General features: G+C 39.5%; 1 protein-coding gene across 3 annotated transcripts in view; it reads left to right on the top strand.

Annotated features, from left to right (window-relative positions):
* Positions 1 to 18802, top strand: part of nkx2.9 (NK2 transcription factor related, locus 9) — a 29599-nt gene extending 10797 nt beyond the window's left edge. The window contains exons 1-3 of one of the 3 annotated variants that reach the window (XR_013792306.1): positions 120 to 176; positions 8423 to 8491; positions 17697 to 17833. Coding sequence is in view for 1 of the 3 variants with exons in the window: in XM_079528427.1 (XP_079384553.1) it covers positions 17384 to 17537; positions 17697 to 18301 (759 nt within the window). In the remaining 2 variants the exon portion in view is untranslated. Of the gene's footprint in view, positions 1 to 119; positions 177 to 8422; positions 8492 to 16967; positions 17538 to 17696 lie in introns of those variants that run through there. The other 2 variants (XR_013792305.1, XM_079528427.1) reach the window with 2 other exon arrangements.
* The last annotated feature ends 7947 nt before the right edge of the window (positions 18803 to 26749 follow it).

Genomic DNA, 26749 nt, shown 5'->3' with positions numbered 1-26749 from the left:
CTTTCCCCGTCTGGTAGCGTCAGTCCACCAATAGGATGTCTAGATCGCGCACAGCTGCTATTCTATTGGCGCAAAACTTTGACATGACATGTGCCGTGCACGGGCTTCCCTCCTCTTCCATCAGAACCTGAGCGGGGATACCACGATGCATTGCATCTGTTATTCACACAGATATGGTAAGTTTCATACAATATCCAGACTGTGATTCTGAATATGAATCAGATCTTCATTATAACACAGTCGAGCCTTTGCAGAGAAGAGCTGGCAAAAGGGTAAATGGTTAGTTTTGAGTACAACATACTTTAGGAAGGTTTACAAACCATATGTCCATGCGTTTGAGGGCCATTGTATTTCAAGACATGACCAAGTATTCCCCAGGTGGATTGGGTATCCGTTAATCATCAACGAGCGAATGACAGACTTTATTACATATCACGTCATTCCCATGATGCTATTTCTTGTTCTAAACAAAGCCATCAAACGGTAAATATCATGAACCCTCTGAGAAATCCGTCTGGACTATATGAAGCTGGGACTGGAAAATGTGTATATAAATTAGATTAGACATATAGGACGAAGTTGTATATTACGCGCAAAGTTTCTATACCCAGAAAATACATGATATAGACTCTTTCAATTTATATTAATTTGTGCGTGTAGGCCTAACAGCTGACATTTATTCTCGACTTTTGTTACATACACACACATATATATAGGCCTACAATCACGTGCTGTTGCTTACCGGTATGTCAAAATGTCGGTTTGAAAGAGCTGCCGAGAAAGACTCAACTGTCAGCCTGCATTTCTCTCTCTTCATTTGAATAATTACGCGCATATTATCACCGTGTCATCGTCGCGCTAAAATCACAATGATCGAATTAAATTATGAAACAGTTACGTTGTTGTGTGTTGAGAGCACAGTAACATGGCTAATGTTTTGTACCTGGTCATTGTGGTCATTGTGAAAGTATTTTCACGGGGAATATATTTAGTTCATTGATTATTGTTCGACTCTTGGCCTATACTTTTGCATTAATGTAGTCGTTCTATAGATATTCCGTGCCCAAGACTTAAGGCACGTGTCTTTGTCAAGAGAAATAAACATTCACTAGGTATAGCCATATGGGAGCTGCTTCTTTCTCTCCATTTCATCCATGCGCTGTTTTCCCTTGCCACTACAAGGGGCCACGTAACAGCAGTAAGCTTCGCCCATGCCATAGATTTCAGGGGCTCAACACTACATAAACACCAAATCACTCGCAGCCATATAGCCCACTGCAGTAAGTTGTAAATATTAATGGCATATTTGGATAATCGATATAGGCTTTAAGTGGCAAGAGAGCAATGGAGAACAAGTAGGCTATAGGCCTCGTAGACTTTGTTGCCGTTCCCTGGCGCTATGGGCGTTTGAGGGGTCGATCCCCTGGCCCCACGCTCCCATGCCACTAATGCGTCAAGCATAATGTTTACCATTGGGAAACGTGCTCAACTTGTTTCCATTGAGGTGCTTCCGGTGGCTGAAATAACAAAAGGTCAACTCTAGGGATCAGAGGTCCCGATCTTCCAGGTTCGAAATAACCTATGCGGGATAATAAGAAAGTACGACAATTGGGGAAACAGGTCTAAGTGAACTTGTGCGCATTGATCTGTTATTGCACACCTGAGACAATAAGGGGCAGCAATAGGACGTGCATGCCATTACAACTCGGTTATAACTTATGTAGGCTACACATTTTGTCCATACACGTTTCTCTGCCAATGAAAAATGTCATAAAGAAATTGGAAAACTGTTTGGTAAATTAGCACAATTAAAAGCCTTGTGCATTGTACAAAACTGCTTGGAATCACAAATTATTACTTTTTGAATATATTTTCGCAAATTAGCATTTTTATGCTCCAACATAATAATTCAGACTTTTGGCTAAATTATTATTGTTATACATTATTTTTTTATACTTAAAAAAAGCCAATTCCATTATTGTATAAATTAATTAGGCTATATTGGATAACTATTGCTGATCATGGGGCATCGATCAGCAAGTCAGGCACGCGAATTTAACCAAGCATGGAAATGCCACGCGACACATTATGTCCAACAGATTCTGCACATGCATGATGTGTGCTTATAGATTTACATTAGATGCTTAATATTTACAATGGAATCATATCCTTTTGGTAAATGACAATTTATGGGACTGAATAATTCAGTTGAATTATGTCTTGTCTAATGGTTCAGTTCCTCAGCAGAAAGGCCATCAGTTAAAAGCTATAGATGGATCGTATATGGTTGTTATGCTGCTCACACTGAGTCCACTCAGCCAAAACTGTCCATGTCGAATTGAATTGTTCATACATGCCCGTGAAGGCAACGCATCACTTGTGATCTATTGATTGTGTAACAAGGAGCGGTGAGCAGGCTTAAGTCCTCACCGCGCGTTATTTCCTTAGACGGGATTATTGTGTTATAGTGAATTGGCTTATTTGGTTTCTTAAATTGAGTTGGGTTTCTTTTATTTTATTTACAAAAAAATATATGGGAGAGACATAAACAAAAAACTTGAATATTGTATTGCTTTTTATAAGTAGCCTATGCTGCAGTATAGGCCTATAGCAGGTCTGTCGCATATTTGCTGCAGTCACAAATGGTATAGCCTCCTTATTGCACCGTAGAATATTTATAATGCCATTTGGATGTTTAAGTCTATATTTTGAAATAAAAGCGCCTTTAAGTGTGATAATATTGAATTTGCAATATCATACTCCGAGAAGTATATAGGCCTATATATCAATTGATTGCAGGATATTCAAAATATGTAATCGAACAGAACGGTTTGGGCACACTGCTTTATTGTGTACAAAACCCTGCAATATTTATATTTTAACTGATTTTATAAGATATATGTCCTGTCGAGCAGGCAGCCAAGGGGGCCAGACCCCCCTCTGTAAACACACAAATGCGTTCCCATGAGACGCCAAGATCTGTATGATTTTTGGAAAAGGCATGCGCATGACATTTGAAATGTGATGCCATCACAGCTCCAGTGCACATTACTAATCCACGTCATATGTTTGTCTAACTTCAAAATGTTTAAGAAATATTACTGTGATATTTTTCTCTCAGCAGTCAATTCAGAAGTGTTATACAGCAGCATCCAGCACCCACCCCCCTTCCACCAGTGCCGATTTGGTATAGCCTATGTCAAGTTTATCCAGGAGCGCACCATGCATTTATTGCATGAAGTCGCTTCTATCGCATAAATGTCAAGCTGAACTAAAATGACTAACATGAACATATGAGTGACCGTTCAGTATCTATCTATAATTTAACTATTGGGAAATGCAATGTGTATAAAATCAGCAATCGTTGCTTAACCAATGAAGTTCAATGTCAGTCAATCGACACTCAATAATATAACGGAATAGGCCTCTGTACATTGCCTCAGCCTTTTCACGTGATGTTGTGATGCATAGGATAAGCAAGCATGCATTATCCTTCATTTTCTGTTTCCAGTTTTTCCTCATCTTTCTCTCTCTCTTTTCAAAGGAAAACACATCTATTTAATAAACATTACAAGCTATATATATCCCAACATGATCATCACCGTGCTTGCATGTGTGTCTACATCGAGTGTGCTTCGTTGCCTCGATGTTTACCTTTTCAGTAAAACAACGTAAACGTGCCTCACTGCTTGGAGCTGCATGCATGGTGCTTGGCTATTATATAGCCTAAGGTTGTTTGCATGCCATGGCTGAGATCCTTATGCTGACTCGGGATGAATTAAGTTGCAGTTCTTTGTTCTCAGTTGGTGTGTTGAATGTCGTTAGATCGTTGGATCTCTATATTAGCCTATAGGCCAGATGCGGCTCCAAATTGGTTAATGATGGCGATGATGATAATGAGGATGGTGACGTGATTGTACGATAACCGATGGTGCGTTCAGACGGGCAGATGAAACGATGCAAAGGCGCGCATCATTCCGTCTTTGCAACGTCATGTCGCTGGCTTCCATTGAAAATGAATGGTAGACTGCATCGTTTCATCTGCAGTCCGTCCGTGCATGTGAACGCAACATAATGTTATGTTAGTAACTCTGACTGTGACTGCGACTCTCCAAGTTTAGAATTAATTTGTTAATTTAAATTCCATTCCACTGACAGTGCGAGAGTTGGATCTGTGTGTTAATGCAACGTTTTAATAATATAATGATAAATGACTGCATGCACGGGCTTCCCCTTTCCTTTGTTTTTCTGTTGGATTCAAGACGCCACGAAGTCTCGTTTGGGACAGCCCAAAGACGACGATGAATGATGACAGCAAATTGCACAAAGCCCAGATCTGCTATTCTGAGATATAGGCCTATACAGGCTGCGATATGCTCTTACCTCCATTATCTTCTCTTTCTGTCTATAGAAGTGTCAGACTTGTTTCTGGTTATATTGTGACCAAATGTTCATCCTTTTCAGCAGGTGAAATTGGTTGTTTTACTGTAGTTAAGAACATATAGCCTATAGATGTGAGTGACAGCCTACAGCGCACCAAGCCGTGAGAATCTCTTTAATTATGCTCGTTTCTATAGCACTGGGCCTGTGTGCCCATAGGCCTGCTTTACAGCAAGTAAAACAAATCCGGAGACGGGGAATTCGCTTGCCTCAGGAATTCGTTTAAGTCTGTTTAAAAAAAGTGTAGGAAGTCTACAAATTAGGCTACACAGTAAATTAACAACCTTCCCACAAATATCCAGATATCGACAATTGCTTTAGGGGTTAGCGTGAACAATCAATCTAATCAGAGTCCAACCAATTGCTAAATGGCGCCAGTTCCTATAATTTCGTTGCATCGCCAAACTTAGAACTTAGAAAAGATTCTATACGTCGAGATCGAAATGTTGTGCTTTAAACATTTGATCACCATATGGTACATTCTTTTATATGAATATGCATTCGGGTTATTGTTGTTAATATGCCACCTGTCAAAGCATATTATGCTGACGCGCTCATATGGATGCTTGAATGAAGAAGTCATATAGGCCTAATTCACTGCATTTAAATTAAGAATCGGCATTATATTCGTCATTATTGTCCCTTGATTGGAAATGGTCAAGCTCATCTTTTTTTAAACGATGAGGATGACGGTGATATATTGGGATATTGGCTATATGTTTTAATGGCCAACGTTTATCGTTGAAATAATTTGAATTGGTTGGTTACATGTCGACGTTGATCTTGGTGATGGTAGCCTTTAATATTAGTTATTACTTGTTGTCATATAGTATTATTAGCCATACCTCCCTGAAAATTATACAGGCATAGTCAAAAAACCGAATAGTCTACTGAACAAAATGAATGTCCTTGATGGCGGGGAAACAGCACGTGACTTATAAAGTGAATGGATTCTTTATACCACGAGGCCTTAAATAAATACTGTAGAAAAAACTAGCTCAATTAACATCTATGGTCGCCATCAATTTGCAGCGAATATGCTGTGCATGGCCTATTTTATTTCCGATGCTGGTGCGTTTACAGTATGTTGTTACGTGGACGCAGAGCAGAATAAGGATGATTGATTGATTGATTGAAATTTGTATTCAGTTTGTAGAAAGGGTACAGTTCAAACGATAGTAGCCTGTCAATACAAAATCAGAAACCAGAAAAAGCACTAAGACTTGTTTACATTAGGGTCCTCCGTTTTCAATTAATCAGAAAAGACATATATTATATATACAGTTATATATGCGTGATGCATGTTGAAGTGTCTCTTACGAGGACATCATGCTATTGGTCCAGACTCCAGAGAAAACACGATTTGTCATGGTAAGACATTGATGACGCTAAGTAGCAGGTCACGGCTCAAATGTCTGCAGTCTCAGCTGTAATTTTACGCAACTTAACATTTCAATAGGCCTAATAAGGCATCATATTTCTGCCAGTTGTTGCCATATCTGTATTGGCTATAGCCTAACATTTAAATAGGTAGACAATTACATATTTCAATAAAACAGACTGAATATTTCATAATTTGAACATTTGCAGGGCTTTATGGAGTGATGTTGGTTATGGATTATAAATTCCCCCTTTATTTAATTTTTTAAAGATATATTTTTGAGGGCTTTTTGCCTTTAGGTTGACAGGAAACGGGGAGAGAGATGGGGTGGAAGACACGCAGCAAAGGTCTTCGGGATTGGGGCTCGAACCCGTGACACGCTGTCGCAGGTGTCGGATTACCAGCCTATAGGTGCTATATCTCCCCCCTTACATTTATTTATTATTTATTTAATATTATGTCTCCTTCAGTAGTTTCTATTGAGCTTGCATTTCACATGTTTTATCTATCCAAGTTAGACTTGACTTGACCATAATAAAATCCATCTGCTTGAAATTCATTGTAACATGATAGTATACATGGATTTGTGGGGCTAAACATAAAAAATGCATAAAAAGCGCATATTTTATCAAGACGCTTAATGGAATTGGCTTGAGAAATATACAGTAGGCTACTGGCTCTAATCCTCTCTGTGATTCCCTTTTCTGGGATTTCCCAAAAACATAATTTGTTCTCGTGGCGCTGTGGCGCGACTGTTCCCTTGTCCTTTGGATTCTCACAGATCTCCAATGACACAAGGTTAAAGCAGTGATGAATAAATGTTGTAGTATACCCATGTTTGCTGCATTAGCCAGTGGGAAGTTCAAATAACCACTAATGGGCTTTAAGGAGGTGCAGTAATTCTTATTACAGCAAAGGTTAGGGAAGGCTAATATCTCATACAACGGCTTGGGCTCCCATCATCATGCCTATAAGAACGAATTACAGTAGGCCCACATATAGAACATATTGAACTATTGTATTTGCGTTGCTTTGGAAAATGCCATCGCTTCAACCAACCCTTGTTGAAATAATAACCATTGATGACTCTAACCTTTATCGTTCAAATGGTGGTGACGCCATTAAAAGGCCTTTACAGGTTAACACTTCTCAAAGGTTGAGTGGCCCTGTAACTTTAGTGCACCCTTAATGAGGACGAACGCAGGTTAACGACGTATGTAGTCGTGTTTCAGAGGCCAGGGCCGGGTTTCACGTGAGAGGGACAAAAGAAACAATATTTACGACACTTTTAAGCATCCATCACTCCTGACATCTGTTCGTCTGGCACCTGGACTTCATTAGTATTAAATATTACATTCCACTCTAATTTGGAACCTTCTTTGTCCTGTCTGACCAAGGACACTGGAAAAACTGAGGAATCTACATGTATAGTGTGCATGATGTCATGATATTTTAATGAAACAGCAAAGCATATACAATATAAATAGCTGTAGTGGAAAGTTGAGGAAGCATTTACTCACAATTTAGGAATGTCAATATTAATAATTTTTCATTCATTATGATGCATGCTCAAACACAGACACATTTCTGCATGTGACTAATTTTGGGTCAGTGTTGGGCACACACTTTTCAGTGAGTGCACTCACAGAAGACACCAGTGAAATCCTCAGTATTCATTATAACTCAAGAGTATCTAATTTCATTATATTTTCAGGGATACAGATGAAGTTATGCCTTTGGCTTTTATGCAGGGAAAAGACATTGGGGACATAATCCATAAGATTTTTTTCGGTGATAATGAATGAAAAAATGATGAAATCTGTATATGACTTATTAGGAAGGTTTGTCCAAATGCTTGCCTTCTAACCTTATACAGATTATACTTATAATGTTCATGGGCCTGCAGTATAACCACATATCTCCGTAATTCAGAAAATATTTGTTGCTAACTACATTTTCAAAAAAAAACATCTTTATCTCTATTTTATAAAACAAACAAACAATTATAGATTTGAATCAGTGTTTCCAATTTTATTTCCAAATAATAATGTCTTACTTTCTTGTTCTTTCCAAGAGACAATTTAAATCACCATACACCTCCCTTTCTAACACACCCACAGGGGGCGGTATTCAATCAAATATAGAGGTGTATAACTATAGAATACCATTCTAATCTACACCTGACTGTAACCTTTAAAATAAAAGAGGCATTAATAATCACCCAAATGGGGAAAAGTGTAGCCTCAAGCCTTTAACTTTGTTTTCTTTTGACTTTTTTGATTGGGTACATTTATTGCATGGCTTATACTCTATATTTTGTTATTTTCAACATACCTAGATGGATGGGATGGATGGGATTCAATATCTCACATGCACATACACTTACTAAAGTACAGTATTTTAAATGTTTTAATGTGTGTGAATATAAACAACAATATAGACAACACTATGCTTGGAATGCTAAAATACCCATATACTGTCAACAGAAATTGAGGCAAATTGTTTGCATTTTGCAGGGTGTACACAGTATGTAGCCAATGCTATGTATAGAAACTGGGTAACTAACAATTCCTAATTGAATCATGTTTGATTTCTTTACAGGTGAGTTTGAGGGTGGACTGGAAAATGTGTCCTTGTGTCAAGCAGCGGCTTCAGAAGAATGAGAAACAGGTAAACTGAGGTTGAGTCCATTTTTATGACAACCCAACAACACATTTTCCAGTGGTAGTGTAATCATGGTGATACACTCAACATTTTTCTAGGCAATAGCGATATGGGCAATACTCCCAACAGGCAGCAAGCAACTGAGGCAAAGTTTCCAAAACGCCATTGAAATGATTGTAGGAAACAAAATGTTCCTATGTGAATAAGTAAACAGTTGAAGCAGTTATACATCATTGTTTGTATCAAATTATCCACAAAATGTTTTGTCATTGTCTTAAAGAACCAGTCCCTTATTTGGAACTATACAGTGCTGTGTCCCTGATTCAGTGCTGACAATCCTTGATCAGACTTTGCTAATACTATATCCCATAATGTTGTGGCGCCATCTCCTGGTCATTTCGATACAAATCCCATGATCTTTTCCCAAGGTTCAAGGTTGTACTTTATTGTTACATCTTGTGTACAGGTAAATAAGAGTAAAACTTTTTTGTTTGGCTTCCTTCAGACAATGCAGCAGCATAGATAGCATAACATAACATCAAACAACGATCACAGCAAACAAAGGGATAGAATAAAGAGTGTAAGAAAGAGCAAACGAGTAAAAAAGAGTAACATATGCACATTGATTGATTGAAGTATTTATTAACAGTTTGCAGAATTACATTTCAAGCCCAACTCAATACAAAAACTGTTAACTGCGAGTGGACGACCCAATAAAGCACTACACTTGTTTACAAGAGGGTCCACCTTGTTCAATTCATCATAACATTTAGAGACATACAAATATACACTTCTATATAGTAAAAAAACAGGAAATCATCATAAAGGAGGTAAAAAGGGAAAAGAAAACATATACAGTGAGGGTAAAAAGGGTTGGTGGGGGGAATCAGATTTTACGGGGGCCAGTTTCGAATTGTGTATAGGTGCGCTTTGAGAGCGGTTTTGAAGGAGTTAAGGGATTGAAATGAAATGAAATGAAATCTATATTTACCCAGGGTATCTGGGCTAAGCTCATTCGCATGTCCGTTGGTAGGGCGTTCCACATTTTGGTGGTATAGGAGCGAAATTAATTTAGTCCCTTGTTTGTGCCAAATATGGGTTGCACATGGTTTGTTGAGCTCCCTCTGGTGTTGTGGGTGTGGACGTTGACATTAAGGACGTATTTAGACAGGTACATGGGTATCTTGGTGGTGTATCGATGTGCATGTTTTCCCTGTAGTAGCAAAGTTAGGTAAAGCTTATGTTCCATATACTGTATACAGCAAAACAACGTTTAGAAAGGTGCAATTCGAGGCTATCTTCCATACAACACATTTAGTTTAGAATAGGCCTATCTCACAGCCCGCTTTCCACGCCCACTTCCGGTAAATAGTGGCGTCTTTAACATGAGCATTTACACGTTTTTTTCTCTGGAGAATCTAAGTACATTTTCTAATGTAAAAATGTGACAGACCAATATTATTATGAAACAAACAAGATGGTAAATCAGGTCGAACAGATAGAACAAATCTTACCTTGAGAAAACAAAAGTTGTAGACTTCTTAAATTAACTCTGTTAACATGTAGCGTCTATGGAGTGACGTCACGCTATCACCACTAACCCCGAAAGGGGGCGTATTTAGGGGGGCGGGGAAATTCTGTGAGATAGGCTTATTAGAAAGGTGCAGGATAATAGTGCGAGAGGTGTGTGTGTGTGTGTTAGGGCATTAAGCAACTAGTCGACTAGTCGACTAGTAAATCCACTAGTCGACCTTGCTGGTACTAGTCGACTAGTTGATAAAAAAAAAAGTTTTTTTTTTTTTTTACTGATTTTGTAGGCCTCAATATCAGGTAGATTATAGTTATAGTTACCAATGTACACAGTTTTTTAATGTACAAATATTTATTTCCAAAAAAAATAAAAAAAATAAAAGTTTTTTTTTTTTTTTTTTTTTTAAACATAAAAGGTGGTTTAACAACTAGTCGACTAGTCGACTAGTAAACTAGGCAACTAGTCGACTAGTAAAAATGACTAGAAGTGAATGCCCTAGTGTGTGTGTGTGTCACTCTGGTTCTAATCAGTTCGTTCATGTATCTGATTGTTCGGGGAAAGAAGATTTTTTTGCAGTCTGTTTCCAGTGGCTGCAAAAAGCTTCTTTCCCCGAAGCTTCTTTCCAAGTCAAGGTCTTCATCACCCTTAACCCCAGTTTACATTACAAATAAAATGCATATCTCAGGCATCATTGAGGGCACTTGGAATCTCTTAACCCTCAATCTGAGCCATTTTTTCCTTATTTTACTTATAAGCTGGTGATGACATTCCATATCGACACTGGGGCCTCCATTCCCACATACTTTGGGAATGGAATGAATTTAAGATAGATGTAATTGACTAGTATCCTTAGTCTACTTACTATTTTTAAAAAAGAAGATGAAACCTGTCTGATGAAAGTCTGTCATTCTGTCCTCATCCATTTTTGAGGGGTGCTAGCCCCTCCTAGTGCTATAGCAGCTACAGTGTAGATTTTCTCTTATACGGGGCGGCGGTGGCTCAGGGGTAGAGTGGCTGGATGGTAACCGCAAGGTTGCCTGTTCGAACCCGGGCTCCCCCAACTCGAGTTAGTGTCGAAGTGTCCTTGAGCAAGACACTGAACCCCAAATTGCTCCTGATGTGCTGGCTAGTGCCTTGCATGGTTTCTGCCGCCATCGGTGTATGAATGTGTTGTGTGAATGGGTGAATTGATGCACAATCTATGTAAAGCGCCTTGGATAAAGGTGCTATATAAATGCACCATTTACCATTTTACCATTTTACAAACATTCAATTCCCATTGACAATGAATGGATGATGTACAATGATAAGAGCGCCCCTCGCTTCACACAGGTTGGATTTTTATCTTTAGGGTTGACCAATCGATATGAACTTGGGCATGGACCATTGGCATAATGTGAGGGACGAAGCCAATTTGCGTGTCTTTCTAGAGAATGGTCTTCTACCACGACTACAGATCATGGTCCCATTGCATAGCATGGTCTCCCTCTCCCTGCTCTTCTATTGAGACATTTAGATCCTGTGTTTAGGTTGATCCTATGGGTTGATTTTTACATCATATTGGGCTGGACAATAGCCAGTCTACAAGGTCACAACACAACACCTATACAGTAGTTTTGAAGTGCTGAGAATCTCTGATTTCAGTGATTTGTTATTTTGGGTGCAACACCACCAGCATGCAACCAAGTAAAAATCAGTAGCCTCAAGGGGGCAGTAGAGCATCACAGACTACTTTGCAGTATACAGTGTTTTGTTGTTCTCTTTAAGGTGCACATTGCACAGTTCAACACATATGGGTCTAAAGTGATCTTAGGTGGCTTCAGTTTTCAGTGAGTAGTTCCAAGCAAGAATGTTGTGCCTATATTGTTGCTGTCTTGCAGATGGTAATGATGGTGATGGATCCATACCGTAATACTCCTTTGTCCAATTAGTCTTAGGCTATAGTCCAAATGGAAGGGAACCCTAAGTGGCCAGTGTGCAGTCAATACTGTATATAATCTTGTCCTACTGAAGAAAATCCTTTTCATTTGCAGGTATTCTTGATGCTTGACAGAGCAACAAAGCATGGTGGCAGGATCAAATCAAAATTATAAAGAGATATATACAGTAGATAGAATATGTGTAATAGTGCAATTTGACAAAATAATAAATGTACAATCTGTATTTTTTTAAATTTATACCTAGGATTTGACTGTTCAGATGGACATATAATATAGGCAGAAATAACAGTTCAATAATAATCTTCTCCTGACCATGTACTGTAAGGGTACAGTGGACTGCAAAGATGAAACATACCATTGGTTTAGGAATGTATGAAATGAAATGAAATTATTACTATATTTACCCAGGGTATCTGGGCTAAGCTCAAGAACTTGTTTCCAGCCAGGCCTTGCTCATAGAACATTTCATCGTAGTGGTTCAATGCCTTGTTCAAGGGCACTTCAGCGGTGGTAATTTTAACGTGTCGGACCGCTGATTCGAACTGGCGACCTTCCGGTATCAAGACCGCTCCGCAATCCGTTCGGCCACCGCTGCCACTAGATAACTGTGTGATAAAGACGGCAGATAATTTAGTTTAATCCTTGCCAGTGAAGATGTAAATATCTAGTATCATATTGTATTTAAATGCTGGTTTGTCCCTGCTGCAATTCTTCAGGGCTTTAGGGTGAAGAAAATGCTATTTTGCAACTCATGATGCCACCTTTTGCTGACATTGCCACCTTCTAATGAATTGGAAATGTCAAGTGGTGGCATTCCTTTGTTACTGCTCATCATGCCAGCCACTTTTTCATTGTACCAGTGCTTGTTCTGTGTGCTAAAAATTACACAGTACAATCCTGTTCATTTAACTCTGAGAGTGCACAAACTACAAATGGAACAAAACGTAACTCTCTGAATTAACAGGCCCATTTGGTTCCATTTGTATACACTCTAACAACTACAGTAAAAGTGAAGAAATGGGTCTTGGGCTGTGCTTTAAAGACGTCTACAGAGGCTGCCTGTCTTGGGTATAATGGGAGTTTATTCCAAGCCGTCTGGCCGTAGAAGCAGAATGCTGCTTCACTGTGATTGTTTTATGCCATTATGCCGTGCTGACCTGCACGTCGAGCAGGTCAGCACTAGAAGACCCGATGTGCTGTTTGGAACATATCTAGGCAGGCAGTCATGAGGTAGCAAGGTGCCAGACCATTGAGAGCTTTTTAAACAATTAAAATACATTTTAAATCAATCCTTAAAACAACCGGGAGCCAATGTAGTGAATCTAAAACTGAGTAATATGTTCTCTCATCTTAGTTTGGCTAGTTGTAATCTGTCAGTTGTTTTCTTTGGCAGGCCAGAAAAAAGTGCATTGCAGTAATGGATCCAATGTAGTTATTTAGTCACAAGCCCTCTGTTTCAATATTTATAAAACCCACAGACAGACCTATAGCCATTTTCATTTTAACATTCAGTTAAATTATTTTTTCCAAAAAATGTCCTAATTTTCCTAATTTTGTGTGACCCTAGTATTGTATCCTCGGCACGTACGTTGCAGTCGGCTAAAGAGCCATGGCCCAATGGTGGGCGAGTAGCAACGCAGCACATGTATAGCCTACCTACAGTATGACGAATTAGGGCATTAATTTACTTTAATTTGACTAATTGATTGCTACAGTACTATTACTATAGCCTATTACTATAGCCTATACTTGATTGCATTTTTTTCAGAATGAAGAGCAGTTACTTATTCTAAATATTATGACCCTAAACTTTACTTTATATAAATTCAACATCAGAAATGGACTGATGTTTAATCTAGAAGCATCAACATTAATATTGTTCACTATAGTGGGAACAATATGGACATTAGCTTAATATTTCCACTAACAGGTTACTTAGTCAGCCTGTATATTTCCTAGATTGTGAATACTGTAATGTGTAACTTATCTTAAAGTTTGTCTATTGTTTTTTCTTGAGCAAACAATACATTTCAGTCAGTTCATTTCAATGTTTTCATTTTAATCTGCTTTAAACAAAGGGGAGACATACTGTATAGTGTATACCAGGGGTGTCCAAACTTTTTTCAAAGGGGCCAAATTAGAAAATATTAAAACACCCAAGGGCCAACTACATCATTTACCTTCAGATTTAAACGATTCTATTTAACTATCATCATCAATATTTAATATAATGGTCTTTTGCCAGGTGTGTGCTGTGAACAAAAAGTGTATCTCAGCCTTTTTTCTGCCTTATGTCACATCACAAAATGTAACCAAGCAATCAAGGTAAAAAAAAGAAGAAAAAAATACAAGGAACAATGACAAATTATACTCTGGGAAATTCCCAGGTTCAAACACTTTCATGTAAAAATTCCGTTCATAATACAAGTCGGTATAGCTGCGGGCCATATCAAATTTGCCCGTGGGCCGCATTTGGCCCGTGGGCCACACTTTGGACACAGCTGCTGTATACTGTATGTAATACAACAGGGGTGTCCAAAGTGCAGCCCACAGGCCAAATGCAGCCCACGGGCCAAATGCGACCTGGGAACAGATTTTATACGGCCCTCGGCTTCATATCTGAATTGCATTACCCCAACATTTTTACAGTTTTTGAGTGGTGCAAACCACTCCAACAACCTGTATCTATGTATCTATGTTTGTGTGTACCTGTACATGGGGCCACGTATAGGTGAGCATGGTTGCTATGGTTAGTGTGTGACGTCACTGCACCACTCAGTTCACACGGGTGTGATTTTTTTATTAACCTGGGCATTTCCCCAGAGTATAATTTGTCAGGATTCCTTGTTCATTGAGTGTCATTGTATGTTGGTGTTTTAAAACAATAAAACACTGTGGAGCTGAAGCTGTGTGCGGACTTCTCTTTCTTCTCTGTATCAACCTTTTGTCCAGCACCATGCAGCGAGGGACTGGATGCGCGCAACCCACTTGTTTCTAAACTAACCCAAATCTTGGTGACATATTAAAATGTTGTTCAGAGCAACAAGTGAACCCACAGCTGGTCCACAGCTTCACCCACACAAGGCCCCAGTTACAGCAGAGAGGGATGTGACTGACTGCCAAGTCATTAGATGCCCCCCACCAAAATGCTAATTGAATTTACGGGGCAGGCCTGGGGAGAGAAGGATTCCAGAGGCAGGTGCAGCCTTCATCATGCAACAGTGAGTGACCAACACATTGTTTGAAAACCTGACAGCATATGAATGGCATGCAGACAAGAAATCAGGGGAGATATTTTGACGAGTGATATTCATGAGAAGACTTTGTGGCAAATCATATAGAAATAATTATAAGAACAGGTCAACATGTTCCTGCATGCATGTGGCGTGTACAATCTTTCATGTTATATTTAAATTTAACGTATTTCCATTAAGTCCGGCAGATAGCCAAGCTCTTGCATGCTTAGTGTTTAGATTATATGTGCTAAATGCCCAGCCCAGTGAGAAAACACCCATTTGGTTGAGAAAGAGGATGGAAATGGGGAGTTAAACAACAGAGTAAATATTTGGCTGTGAAGAGCTCTTGGGAGCTGCAGAGGACCCACTCTCACTGAAGCCTGCGGGTGTTAAATAGATTAAGGGCTGGCAGGGTCATTGTGGACAGAAAATTCCCGCTCTCTGGACATGACTTTTATTTGCTTTTCAGTGTTGTGCTCTCAAATAGAGAGCCCTCTGCAAACCAGACACTCCAGCATAGCCTATAGCCCTATACTGTAATCCTAAATTGTTTGTCAACCACTGGTAGCCTGTGTACACATGCAGAAAAGCTATCACTTGAGATTCAAGACTATAGCCATACCAGAGAGATTAGTTGTTGTTGCTGCTGTTTGTTGTTGTTGCTGCTGCTGCTGTTATAGGGATTATTTAAAGTGGTTAATGATACTTAGCCCTAGATGTTCACCTTTTTTAAATATAATTATTTGTATCATTCATTCTGCAAAAAATAGCATTTCCCCTCTGTGATTAACCTATAGAAAAGGCTACACAAATATCGGCTGAATTAGAAGCAATTTATTCACCATTTGATTTAGCCTTATATGAAGTTGTCGTTATAGTTTGTCTAGAACTGTGGAAAAACTAAAAGGAATGTAATAGCTATCGTAATATTGGTTTGCACTATAGATGCGTTAGCAGTAGACTTAAAGCAGTAGATATAGTACCCCGGATCCTATTCAGTCCCATTCAAAACCATGACAACACGGAACAAGCTCGGATTTATCCTAGAAAGTTAAAGCACATTGTGCCGGGGCGTCAATCAGCCATTATTGCGAGACTGAACAAATGCAAAATCTTGACTGGAACAAATGCTTCCAACGGGTCTCGGACGCGGGGCTACATTTTGCCCTTTGTTCCCCTCCTCTGGTTGGCATGTATTTGTGTTCACTCTCGTCCGACCACCCAGGACGACTGGGAGGCACGTCCATGCACCGCTCTCCTCTCTCCTCTCCTCTCTCCTCTCCTCTCCTCTCGGACAGGACCGGCGCTGTCACCGCGCTGCACATCCCTCCGCCTCCAGCAGGTTGTGGGAACTGTGACAATGACCTGCATGCCTCGTGCGCCACAGTGAAGTGTTTAGTGACCATCACAGAGACGTCTCATATATAGGCTCGATTATAGTAGGCCTACGATTTGTTTACATGTATTTATTTATTTATTCATTTGTTTATTTATTTAGTATAGAGCCTATCTCAAAATGTGCTTTTTTAATGAATGCTAATTGCTAACTGTTGAAAGACAAATATTATAGGCTAGGTTACATCACTTTTTTAAACGAAAATGTGACATATAGTCTAAGATATTCGAGCAAGCAAATATACAGACGCCCAATACGCACTCTAATAGTTAAATCAACTTGGGGCATTACGCTAATTGCTCACTTTGTATGCAAATATTAGACATGTTATTTTGGTGAGGAGGAGGGGGTGGTGGGATGGGCTCCGTTGTCACTTGCCACCCAAGACGTGATTCAGCTCCAAGCCTCCAACAATTACCATTATCTGTTTCCCAGTTGGACGATACGGGACGAATGTGTAATGATGACGAGTGTTTCCTTCGGTCATTGTTGAGCCTCTGTCTTATTCTTCTGACCGTCCACACCTACCGTCATTGGATGACAGCACTCCAGCCATTCAGGTACTTAGCGTCCCCCGAAGAGAAGAGGAGCCTTATAAACGACGCAAAGTGCTGTTTATATAAACAGTAAGCCTCGTGCACACACGGTTACACTAGCTATTGTTTTGGAAGCCTGCGCTAAGTGGAGAGGATACACATTGCCTTTATTCTCACGGTGCTTTCTACTGGATAGTTAGTGTTCCTTATTTGGACAGCTTTTACGCAAACGGATTCGACAGTGCAGTGCGCGGACGCAATGGCTGTGCCAACAAAGTTCAGTTTTTCCGTCAGGAGCATTCTGGATTTGCCTGAGCATGACACAGAGACGGCCTCGCAGCCGTCGCCGGTCCGCTCCTGCACCAGCTCCCCCTATTCCTCATGGATTGAGTGCGACCGGAGCCCCTGTCTATGTAAGTGCCATATTGATTAACGCGTGGGATTTCTTTCGTATAGGTTAATAATGCTGGCATCCGCCCTCACCCGACATTATCTAATTTGGGTATTATATGGCATTTCATGCAGCCCGACGGCCCCGACTTGTTATTAACATTATGTGCTTCTACTTACAGCTTCAGACGAAGGCAGTCTCGAGGCCTCCTCAGATTCGACCAAACCAGACGATCTGGCCACCACTGACTCGGATTCCGAGAGGAACAACAGCAGCAGCAGCAGCAGCAAGAAGAAGAAGCGTCGGGTTCTGTTCTCCAAGGCCCAGACCTTCGAGCTGGAGAGGCGCTTCCGACAGCAGCGCTACCTGTCCGCCCCGGAGCGCGAGCAGCTCGCTCACCTCCTGGGCCTGACGCCGACGCAGGTGAAGATCTGGTTCCAGAACCACCGCTACAAGATGAAGCGAGGGCGGACAGAATTGGGAGCGATGCACCACGAGATACAGCAGCCTCCGTTCCTGCGCAGAGTCGTGGTGCCGATCTTGGTCCGGGACGGGAAGCCATATCATCAGACCTGCTTAATTGACACGGAAAAGGGAGGTTGCATCGCGCCGGCAACCTGTCAGGCGCCCTTCAGTTTGGCCTACCACCAGTCTTTTCAGCAGCATCCGTTTGCCTTGGCTCCAAGATACCACCAGCACTTTCACCACGGGCCGCCTGCCTCCAAACACACCTTCGCCTGGAGAGACTTTATGAACGATTCTGCTCAATATAACGCGTTCAAATGAAGTTCCGTTTTGCGGTTTCTTCTATACGCTATATGTGCAAGTTCATTTAGAATTGCATCAAATGTATTCTGAATGTTATACTCTTGCGAATTTTCGAGCATCTTAAAAAATAGATTTTCTACTAGGAAATATTTTGCACATTTTATTTTGATATTTTGAGTATTTTGTGACTATTTTCATATGAATATTGTTCGTAATATTTTCTGAAGCCTACCTGTGAATAGGTCAATTGTTTATTCTGTAATATAATGTATTTGTATAGGGTTGTGCATGGTCGTTTTATAGTCTACACACACACACACACAATACTTGTGTATTTAAATAATGTTTGCCATAATTGTAGGCTGCACTAGTCCGTATGATAGCAGCAGTTAGCAGTAGCTATTAGTTTAAATGTATAGACATAACAATGTAAAATAATGTGTTAGGCTACTTGAAATATACCACGGCCACATGTTTTAATTGTTGCTTTTTTCCCTGAACAAAATTATGAATAAATAATTTCACATATATTCCTATTAATTTCTCCATCAGTTGAAAGTATATAGGCCTATTTTTCTTAGAAGATATTTTAGTCAGTGTGTGCTTAATAATATCTGGGATAGGCCTATAGCGCTTTTCTAAGTAGCTTATACTACGCATTATGTGTGGGGGCCATGGAGAGAACAGAGAAAATGACAATATAGGAAAAGATAAACGAGTAAAATATAAGAATGTCTTGCATACTGCATATAGGCCTATAGACTAAATTTGTTTAATTTGCATGCTACCATGGCAGTCTAATAGACGCTTGACGTTAAAATATGCAGCAGGTCAAGACATGGGCCCAGGAGGCTTTTATAATGATAAAAACTACCAAGAGCCAAAAGCTGAGCAAACATGACTGTAAAAAGACTGGATTCGGCTCAGCATAAGAATACATGGTAAACATTACAGCCATACACACTATAAAGCCTTTTGTCGTTTGGGCATGCACTGCTTTTCACTTTAACACAATTAGGCGTAAAAGTGACAGTATGCAAAAAAGAAAAAGAGTATAGTCTCCGACGATTTGACAAGAAATCTATTAGGTTTGAGGAGGAATTTCACCCTATATTTCAAAGACTTTGAAAATGGTTAGTTGCCACATCAGTTCGTAATATGAATATTAGCCTAATATAGCCTATATTAGCTGTGCTATCGGCCTATATGGCCTATAACTGCATCCTCAGATATTTTCCGAACATATATCTGAACTGACGTCTGCTATGTGGAAAAAAATCGTGAGCCCATTGTAAACTAGAAGAAGATAGATTTGTTATTTGGAATTAATTAGGCCTATCTGTTGCCTGTTGCATGGTGGCGCATTTATTTGTCTTTGTCTTTAGTCTTGTAATAATAGACCTACAATATTTCAGTTGGACAAGATAAGCTAACAGGCAACAGGCTGTATAGGCTATTTAAATGTGTAGCGAGACAGGGGGGGCTTGATATGTTGAAAACACGGAGCTTCGTGCTTTCACGACCCCTGTGATGTTGTTTGCTCGTCCTGTGACCCTGCAGCGCATCGTCCCTGTCACCTGGTCCTTTGTGCAGTTCGCTATGGCCACCTTGTGTCACATATGGAGGGGACTGCCCGAGCCCCTCAACTCGCTGCATCTCCCCTTAAACACTCTTTTTGTCTGAGTGTCTCCCTGTGAATGGACCATTGTCCGTCATCCAAAAGGGACCTAGACAAAATCTTTAGTGTTTCAATTCCCGAAATGTTTAATCAGTCCCCGCGACAAATTTATGAGGTTTAACAGCACAATGGTGTTTTAGAGCATCGTGGGTTTTAAGGGTGACAAAGACAGGCTTTTAGAGGTTGCCATTGGTTTTTAAAGTTGGTCAGAAGAACTCTGAAAAGGGTTTTGGTATAGTATAGGCTAAGGATATCCTACCCATGTCTTATAGTTTTATTCGGCCTATTGGGCCCCTTTCGGAAAGTTATGCGTTGACTTAAAGACTCGGTATCTATACGATTAGAACACAAAATGTAGCAAAATACCAAATTGGTGGGACATTATTAGACCTATAGCATTATCGTCACGGACTGTAGTGATGATAGTTAGGGCCTAAAGTGTGAAGAACTTGTTATGCTAGTATCAAGTCGTATCTTACCGTACATTATTTCATCTTTGGCTATGTTATTGTGTGTCATTGACACAGTCCTAATTATGCTTAATTTTAACTGTCAAATAAATTCTCAATATTGTGAATATAATAAAATATATTCACTCCTTTTTCTAATGTACAAGTAGGCCTACCGGTATGTTAAATGTTTCTCAATGACAAATGTTCTTTGCAACTTGTTATTGTGTCAAGCATTTCCCTATCAAGTTTATCCTGCATGCCAGGCTGTTGTCCGAATGCTCCATGAATCAGAAATCAGAATCCCACCATATAACCAGGCCTGTGTAAACACGAGTTGGCTTTGGTGCCTCTCCTGAACCCAGTGAATGAAGAGCTGCCATGCCACAGTTAACTTGAGAATGCTTGGCATGCATGGCTGGAGAAAGAGAGCACGACAGATACTTAGCTATTCCCCTTAAGCCGTAATTGTGAAACTTTCACCCATACTCTGAATTGGTGTTTGATTGAATCAAGAGAAATTTAGGGACAGTAATATTTTTTCTGTTTCTTTTGTTTCTGAAGGAAAAACATTTCATGGTGAATATAATATCTTAAGAGTTTAGTAAAGACGAGCTGTATAAGTTTATAGCATTAAACCACTTGGCACTTGGTACAAAACTACAAATACCCTATATGCTATTTATATTTGTCTGACTTGTGTATAGTATGCCAAAGTTTAGGCTTCAGCTAGTGTTGAGGAACTGAAAGACAAATGGATTCAATTGTCAATCTGCAGACAGCAGCTCTTATATTAATACACTTTTTATTACACTTTTCTATATTAGAAAAACTTTCAGCCAAATGTGCTCAATAATTGATTTTATTTTATTGTCATGTAAAACGCTAAAACACATTTCAACGCGCTGAAAACCTCTTCCATAAATATTAATCTGTGATTTACAATTCAATCTTTGTGGCTGGAAGAATGATACACCTGAAGAATGAGAATGAGAACCTCCTGAGAACCTCTTACTAGCAACAGGTGTTTAAACATAATAGTGAATCAAAAATATTTTTTCTTCAGGTATCTTCAAACCATTCACAATAGAGCTGTGCATCTGTGTGTATATATGTGTATATGTATATGTATATGTATATGTATATGTATATGTATATGTATATGTATATGTATATGTATATATATATATATGTATATATATATATATATATATATATATATATATATATATATATATATATATATATGGGGGGGAGAAAGGGACTGCACACTCCAGGGAACAGAGACGGCCGAACTTACTGCATCAACTTATTTATTAGCACGACGCGTTTCGTCGTGAGCTTCGTCAGGTGCTTCGTCAGGTAGCACCTGACGGTGGCTCATCTCTATTTCCCCCTAGAAATCCTCGCAGAAAAATGGCATTCATGAATCAGCAAATCAAATTTCCCATGACGACCATTAAAGGAGCATTCAGTGATTTGGGTGATTTGGGAAACCCCCCGGTCCGCTCCGGTGCAGTATGCAGGCCTGGGCCATGGCTCAATGGTCCAGGCACCTTTGCTGGTAATCTTGGCTTGGCTTGGCTGCCCATCTCGCTCCCCATTTCCTGTCAGCCTACTGTCTGTCCCTCCATAAAAAATATAAAAAATATAAAAAATCACACCCGTGTGAACTGAGTGGTGTAAGGTCTTATATAGCCTGTCTGACGTAATGAAATCATGTCTGACGTAATGAAATCACACCCGGGTGAACAGGGTGAACATAGCAACCATGCTAATTTTTTCTGCACAGACTAACAAAGCCAGTTGTAGGAGTGGTTTACACCACTCAAAAATATAAAATAAAGGCGAAAGCCAAAAAAAAAAGAAAAAATCACACCCGTGTGAACGGAGTGGTGTAAGGTCTTATATAGACTGATCAGCTGTGGTCTGACGTAATGTCTGACGTAATGAAATCACACCCAGGTGAACTGGGTGACCGTAGCAACCATGCTCATTTTTTGGTACGAACAGACAGACAGACAGACAGACAGACACGTAAACTAACAAAGCCAGTCGTAGGAGTGGTTTACACCATTAAAAAAAAAGATGTGCAGTATGCACACACGCGACAGGCCAAGCACATACACCAAGGCCCGCCCCTGCTCGATCATGATTGGCAGAAGGCCCCTCTCTATCCTGATTGGATGAAGGCTGGGCCACCTAGCCAAAAACGAGGGGTAACCAGGGGTTAACTGGGGACAGGGAGGCACTCCTTATATGGTCAGCACACTCTATACACTGACACCACGGCGCGTAATCAGCGCCTCAAACTGTGACTCCGCCCACCCCCTGGGGAAGTTGTGATTTGCACTCGTTCACTACAATGCAATTTGCGGCATTTTAAAAACAATATTGAGCAGAGTAGCGATTATCAAACGTATTTGCAATGCCATACGTTGAAAGATCTGTTGCCCGTGGACAAGGCATGCTACCTCCGCAAGTTAGATATCATCGGCATAGATGTTTGTCCGTATGTGATTAAGGATTGGACCAAGTTGCATTGGCAGCCATAGAAAATTCTTACCCCAGGCTAAAACCGGATGTGACGTTTTTGGGCGTTCCTATCTAGCTTGGTGTCAGTGTATAGTAGGGAGGATTATCACAACAAAACAAAAATTGAAGTGATATTTGAATTAAGTGAAATCACTGAATATACCCCGGTAAGACCCAACGATGCTTCTCGGTAACATTTTTATTTTAATTAATTTTTCTATAATTTTTTCACCTAAACATCAATAATCATCATTGATGTTCATTGTTTAGTCTTGCAATGCCATTGGTCATGATATTTGCATATAAATACCCCCCACAGAGGCACACATTTACACAACTTCAAAATCTCTGGACTCAGTGTAATTTCTAATCAAAATTGACCTATGACCTTTAATCTTTAACCCTGATAAAAGTAACTAAAATGCATGTAATACAGATATTTGTGGGATCATTAGAATGTCTAGAACATGTATCATGTATTATTGTGAAAGATATCCACCGAATGCAAATTATTAATTTATTATTATTATTTTAATAATTATTATAAATGTGCATAACATTTTAATTATTTCTTTTTTTTTTTACATATTTTTTTAACATAAGTCCTAGTAGTACAAAGTAGTAGTAAGGTTGAAATCTCTTTTTTGCAAGTAGAAATATATCCGGGTCTTACGGCATGCAAAATTGTGTTTTTCAACTAAATCATTAAACAAGGACAAAGACGTGGTGAGTTTTATTCTCAGTTTTGCTGATTATTGGAGTGCCACCTTCTTCAGATGTGTTTGGGAGATTCTCTATCCTTAAGCAGGTCTCTTTCTGCATGGGGGATTGTGTTGGTGTTTTATATGCCTACACTAGATGGCAGAATAGTACATGCTATTGGGTTTTGCCTCTGATGGATCCCTATAGTGCTATGGACTGAACTCGTGCTTTACCAATGAATTGCATTGTTTGCATTTGAAGTTGACCTCAGCATCAGCTTAGCAATATAATTATTAGGGGTATAAAATTGGTGACTTAATGTGACATCAGTACCTGCTTTATATATTTTGGAGGAAGCTAAGCTCTTAATTGTGACAAAACATGGAAGTTAAGGGTCTGAGATGAGAGTGGTGTATATATGCTCTACACATAAAAAGCATCCACGCTTTGTGTCCAAATGTTTTTTTGCTCTGAATACAATTTAAGCGATTGATTCAAGAATATGCTTAAAACAATGCTGAACGTTGGTAGAACTTGGGCCAAAACATTGACTACCAGGGGCTGTGAGGCCCTTTGACAATTTATTAATATTTATACAATAGGTTAACGCTAATACTAATAGACCTCTCTTATATGGCCATGCTGGGACCTTTTACCATAGCCCCTCCTGGTCGTAGTAGTCATGGGAAACCGGCTCCCCATGCAGGGCTTAAATATAGGTAGGTGGTGGTGCCCACCGACTGCTCATTCAGGGTATAACACTAGGGGGCCCTGAAAGATAACTGCATGGCCTATATGAGCCTTAACAGCCATACTGTATATGCCCAGGTTCTATGTGTGTGTGTATATATATATATATATATATATATATATATATATATATATAGCCACATATTTCCATTCTGCATATAGTGTCTAAAATCACACGTTTAGCACAAATGAAAACTAAACAGATTCTTACGACCCTTACTACCCTTGATGGAAGTTCTCTAGTTCAATACAAATTGACAGATCACCAATATCAATTTAAATGTTATGCATGTATAAATGACGACAACAGTAAGTGAACAGTTTAGTTGATTTAGTTAGCATGCAGTCAAACGGGGTACATCGACTTTTATTGATCGCAAGGGAAATTCATTGTCACAGCACTGCAGTATGAAACAAACTAAGTAAGGTAAGGCTGTGAGAACAAGTACAGAATAAGTATAGTAACAATAGGGTAATAATAATGTAAAAGACAGTAAATATGACAAAATCCAACCTGGCCCTCTGCACCAGGGTGTGCATAGTGCATGATCCACCAGTAGGTGGGAATAGAGGTATAGGTATCATGAATGAATTCTATCACCAATAGAAACAGACTGACCTGACCCGCCTGCACTTTTGACTGGACATAAATAGCCTAAATATATTGTACAATCTATCACAGTCAAATGGGCATACAGTATATACAGGCATCAACAGTCAAATGTACAGTATACATGCACGTAGAATACCGTAGTTAATTAGATATACTGTAAATAAATATGAATAGATATGTACAGGTATAGGCTACCACAGTTGTATCTGTGCATAACTGCATATGGATAACTGTAATTTGAATAAACCAATATGTAATTTACCGCATCTGTATTACCATATTATGTACAGATAATCAACAGTATGTGTGCTAAACAGTAGTTTAGCACACAATGGTAAATGTCCTTTCATAGGATATATATCATTTGACTCAAGGTCATCACTTAACCATGGAAGCTGTTATTATCTTTGTCAGAAGAGAAGACATTGTGTGTGTGAGTGAGTGAGAGAGAGAGAGAGAGAGAGAGAGAGAGAGAGAGAGAGAGAGAGAGAGAGAGAGAGAGAGAGAGAGAGAGAGAGAGAGAGAGAGAGAGAGAGAGAGAGAGAGAGAGAGAGAGAGAGAGAGAGAGAGAGAGAGGGAGAGGGAGAGGGAGAGGGAGAGGGAGAGGGAGAGGGAGAGGGAGAGAGAGAGAGAGAGAGAGAGAGATATGAAAATTAGGACATTAATTCCAAAAGGAGACAGACAGACATAGCTCTCTACTATACACTAAATTTGAATGTGTCCCAATATTATGGATTGATATAGGCTATATGCAGATTTGTAGAATGTAGAATACAAATGTGAGATTGAATTTAAATACAATTTCTACAAGCTACTGTGTATAATACAACCTTCTCTCCTTTGCCAGGTGAAAGTTGTTATAAGCATCATCACCATGATAATTCAGCTCATAAACAACTTGAGCGTTCATAGAACAAAGGCTCTGCACGCGCCACTTCAAAGTATCGTCATTATTCGGATGAATTAGTGCAAGCATTTGGACTAATTAACGCTAATTGACCGTAATAGCCACGTTCAAGTACAAAAAATGTAGGCCTACTGATTCAGATGATTAAGATTGCCTCCTGAAATGCCGCAATTAAGGAAGCCATATAGGCTAGGTTTACCTTGCATGCATGCAGACACAGGCTGTAATTCTAATTGGCCGCAATTATGACTCACATGCAGTCACAGAATATAAAAAATGACGGCATATATGGCATTTACCTTATACGCGCCTCTTGCATATAGATACCCCAAGCAGATGTTCTGCTACTTTTAATCCACTGATTCCTTTAGTTATTTTGCAGATCGAAAAATCACACCCGTGTGAAGTGAGGGCGCTCTTACATCATCATGCATCATCTCATACTGGCCAATCAGAATGCCTGTTGCCACAAATTTACGTCATATTTGGCATTGACATTTTACCTAATTTCTCCTTTCATTGTTATTGGCAAATATGAGACGTGTGGGGACAAAAGCTGTATATGTGATTGGTTAGCCGATTTGCTCGTCTTATATATGACGTACATTTTCCTTTCATTGTCAATGGCATTTCATGTTTTTTGTTGCCACGAATTTACATGGACATATGACCTAATTCCTCCTTTCATTGTCAATGGCAAATATGAGACACAAACTCTGTATATAGGACTGGAGTGAGATTGCATAGATCTAGGGGTCAAATAAGGCTCTGAAATAAGCCTGCTGCAGGCATACAGATGAATGCATCAATAATTATAATCCAATAAAGGAAT

Source organism: Electrona antarctica, assembly GCF_951216825.1.
Source record: "Electrona antarctica genome assembly, chromosome: 18".
In the NCBI taxonomy this organism is placed as follows: Eukaryota; Metazoa; Chordata; class Actinopteri; order Myctophiformes; family Myctophidae; genus Electrona; species Electrona antarctica.
The sequence above is the reverse complement of the archived record's forward strand: the minus strand, read 5'-3'. Positions and strand labels throughout refer to the sequence as shown.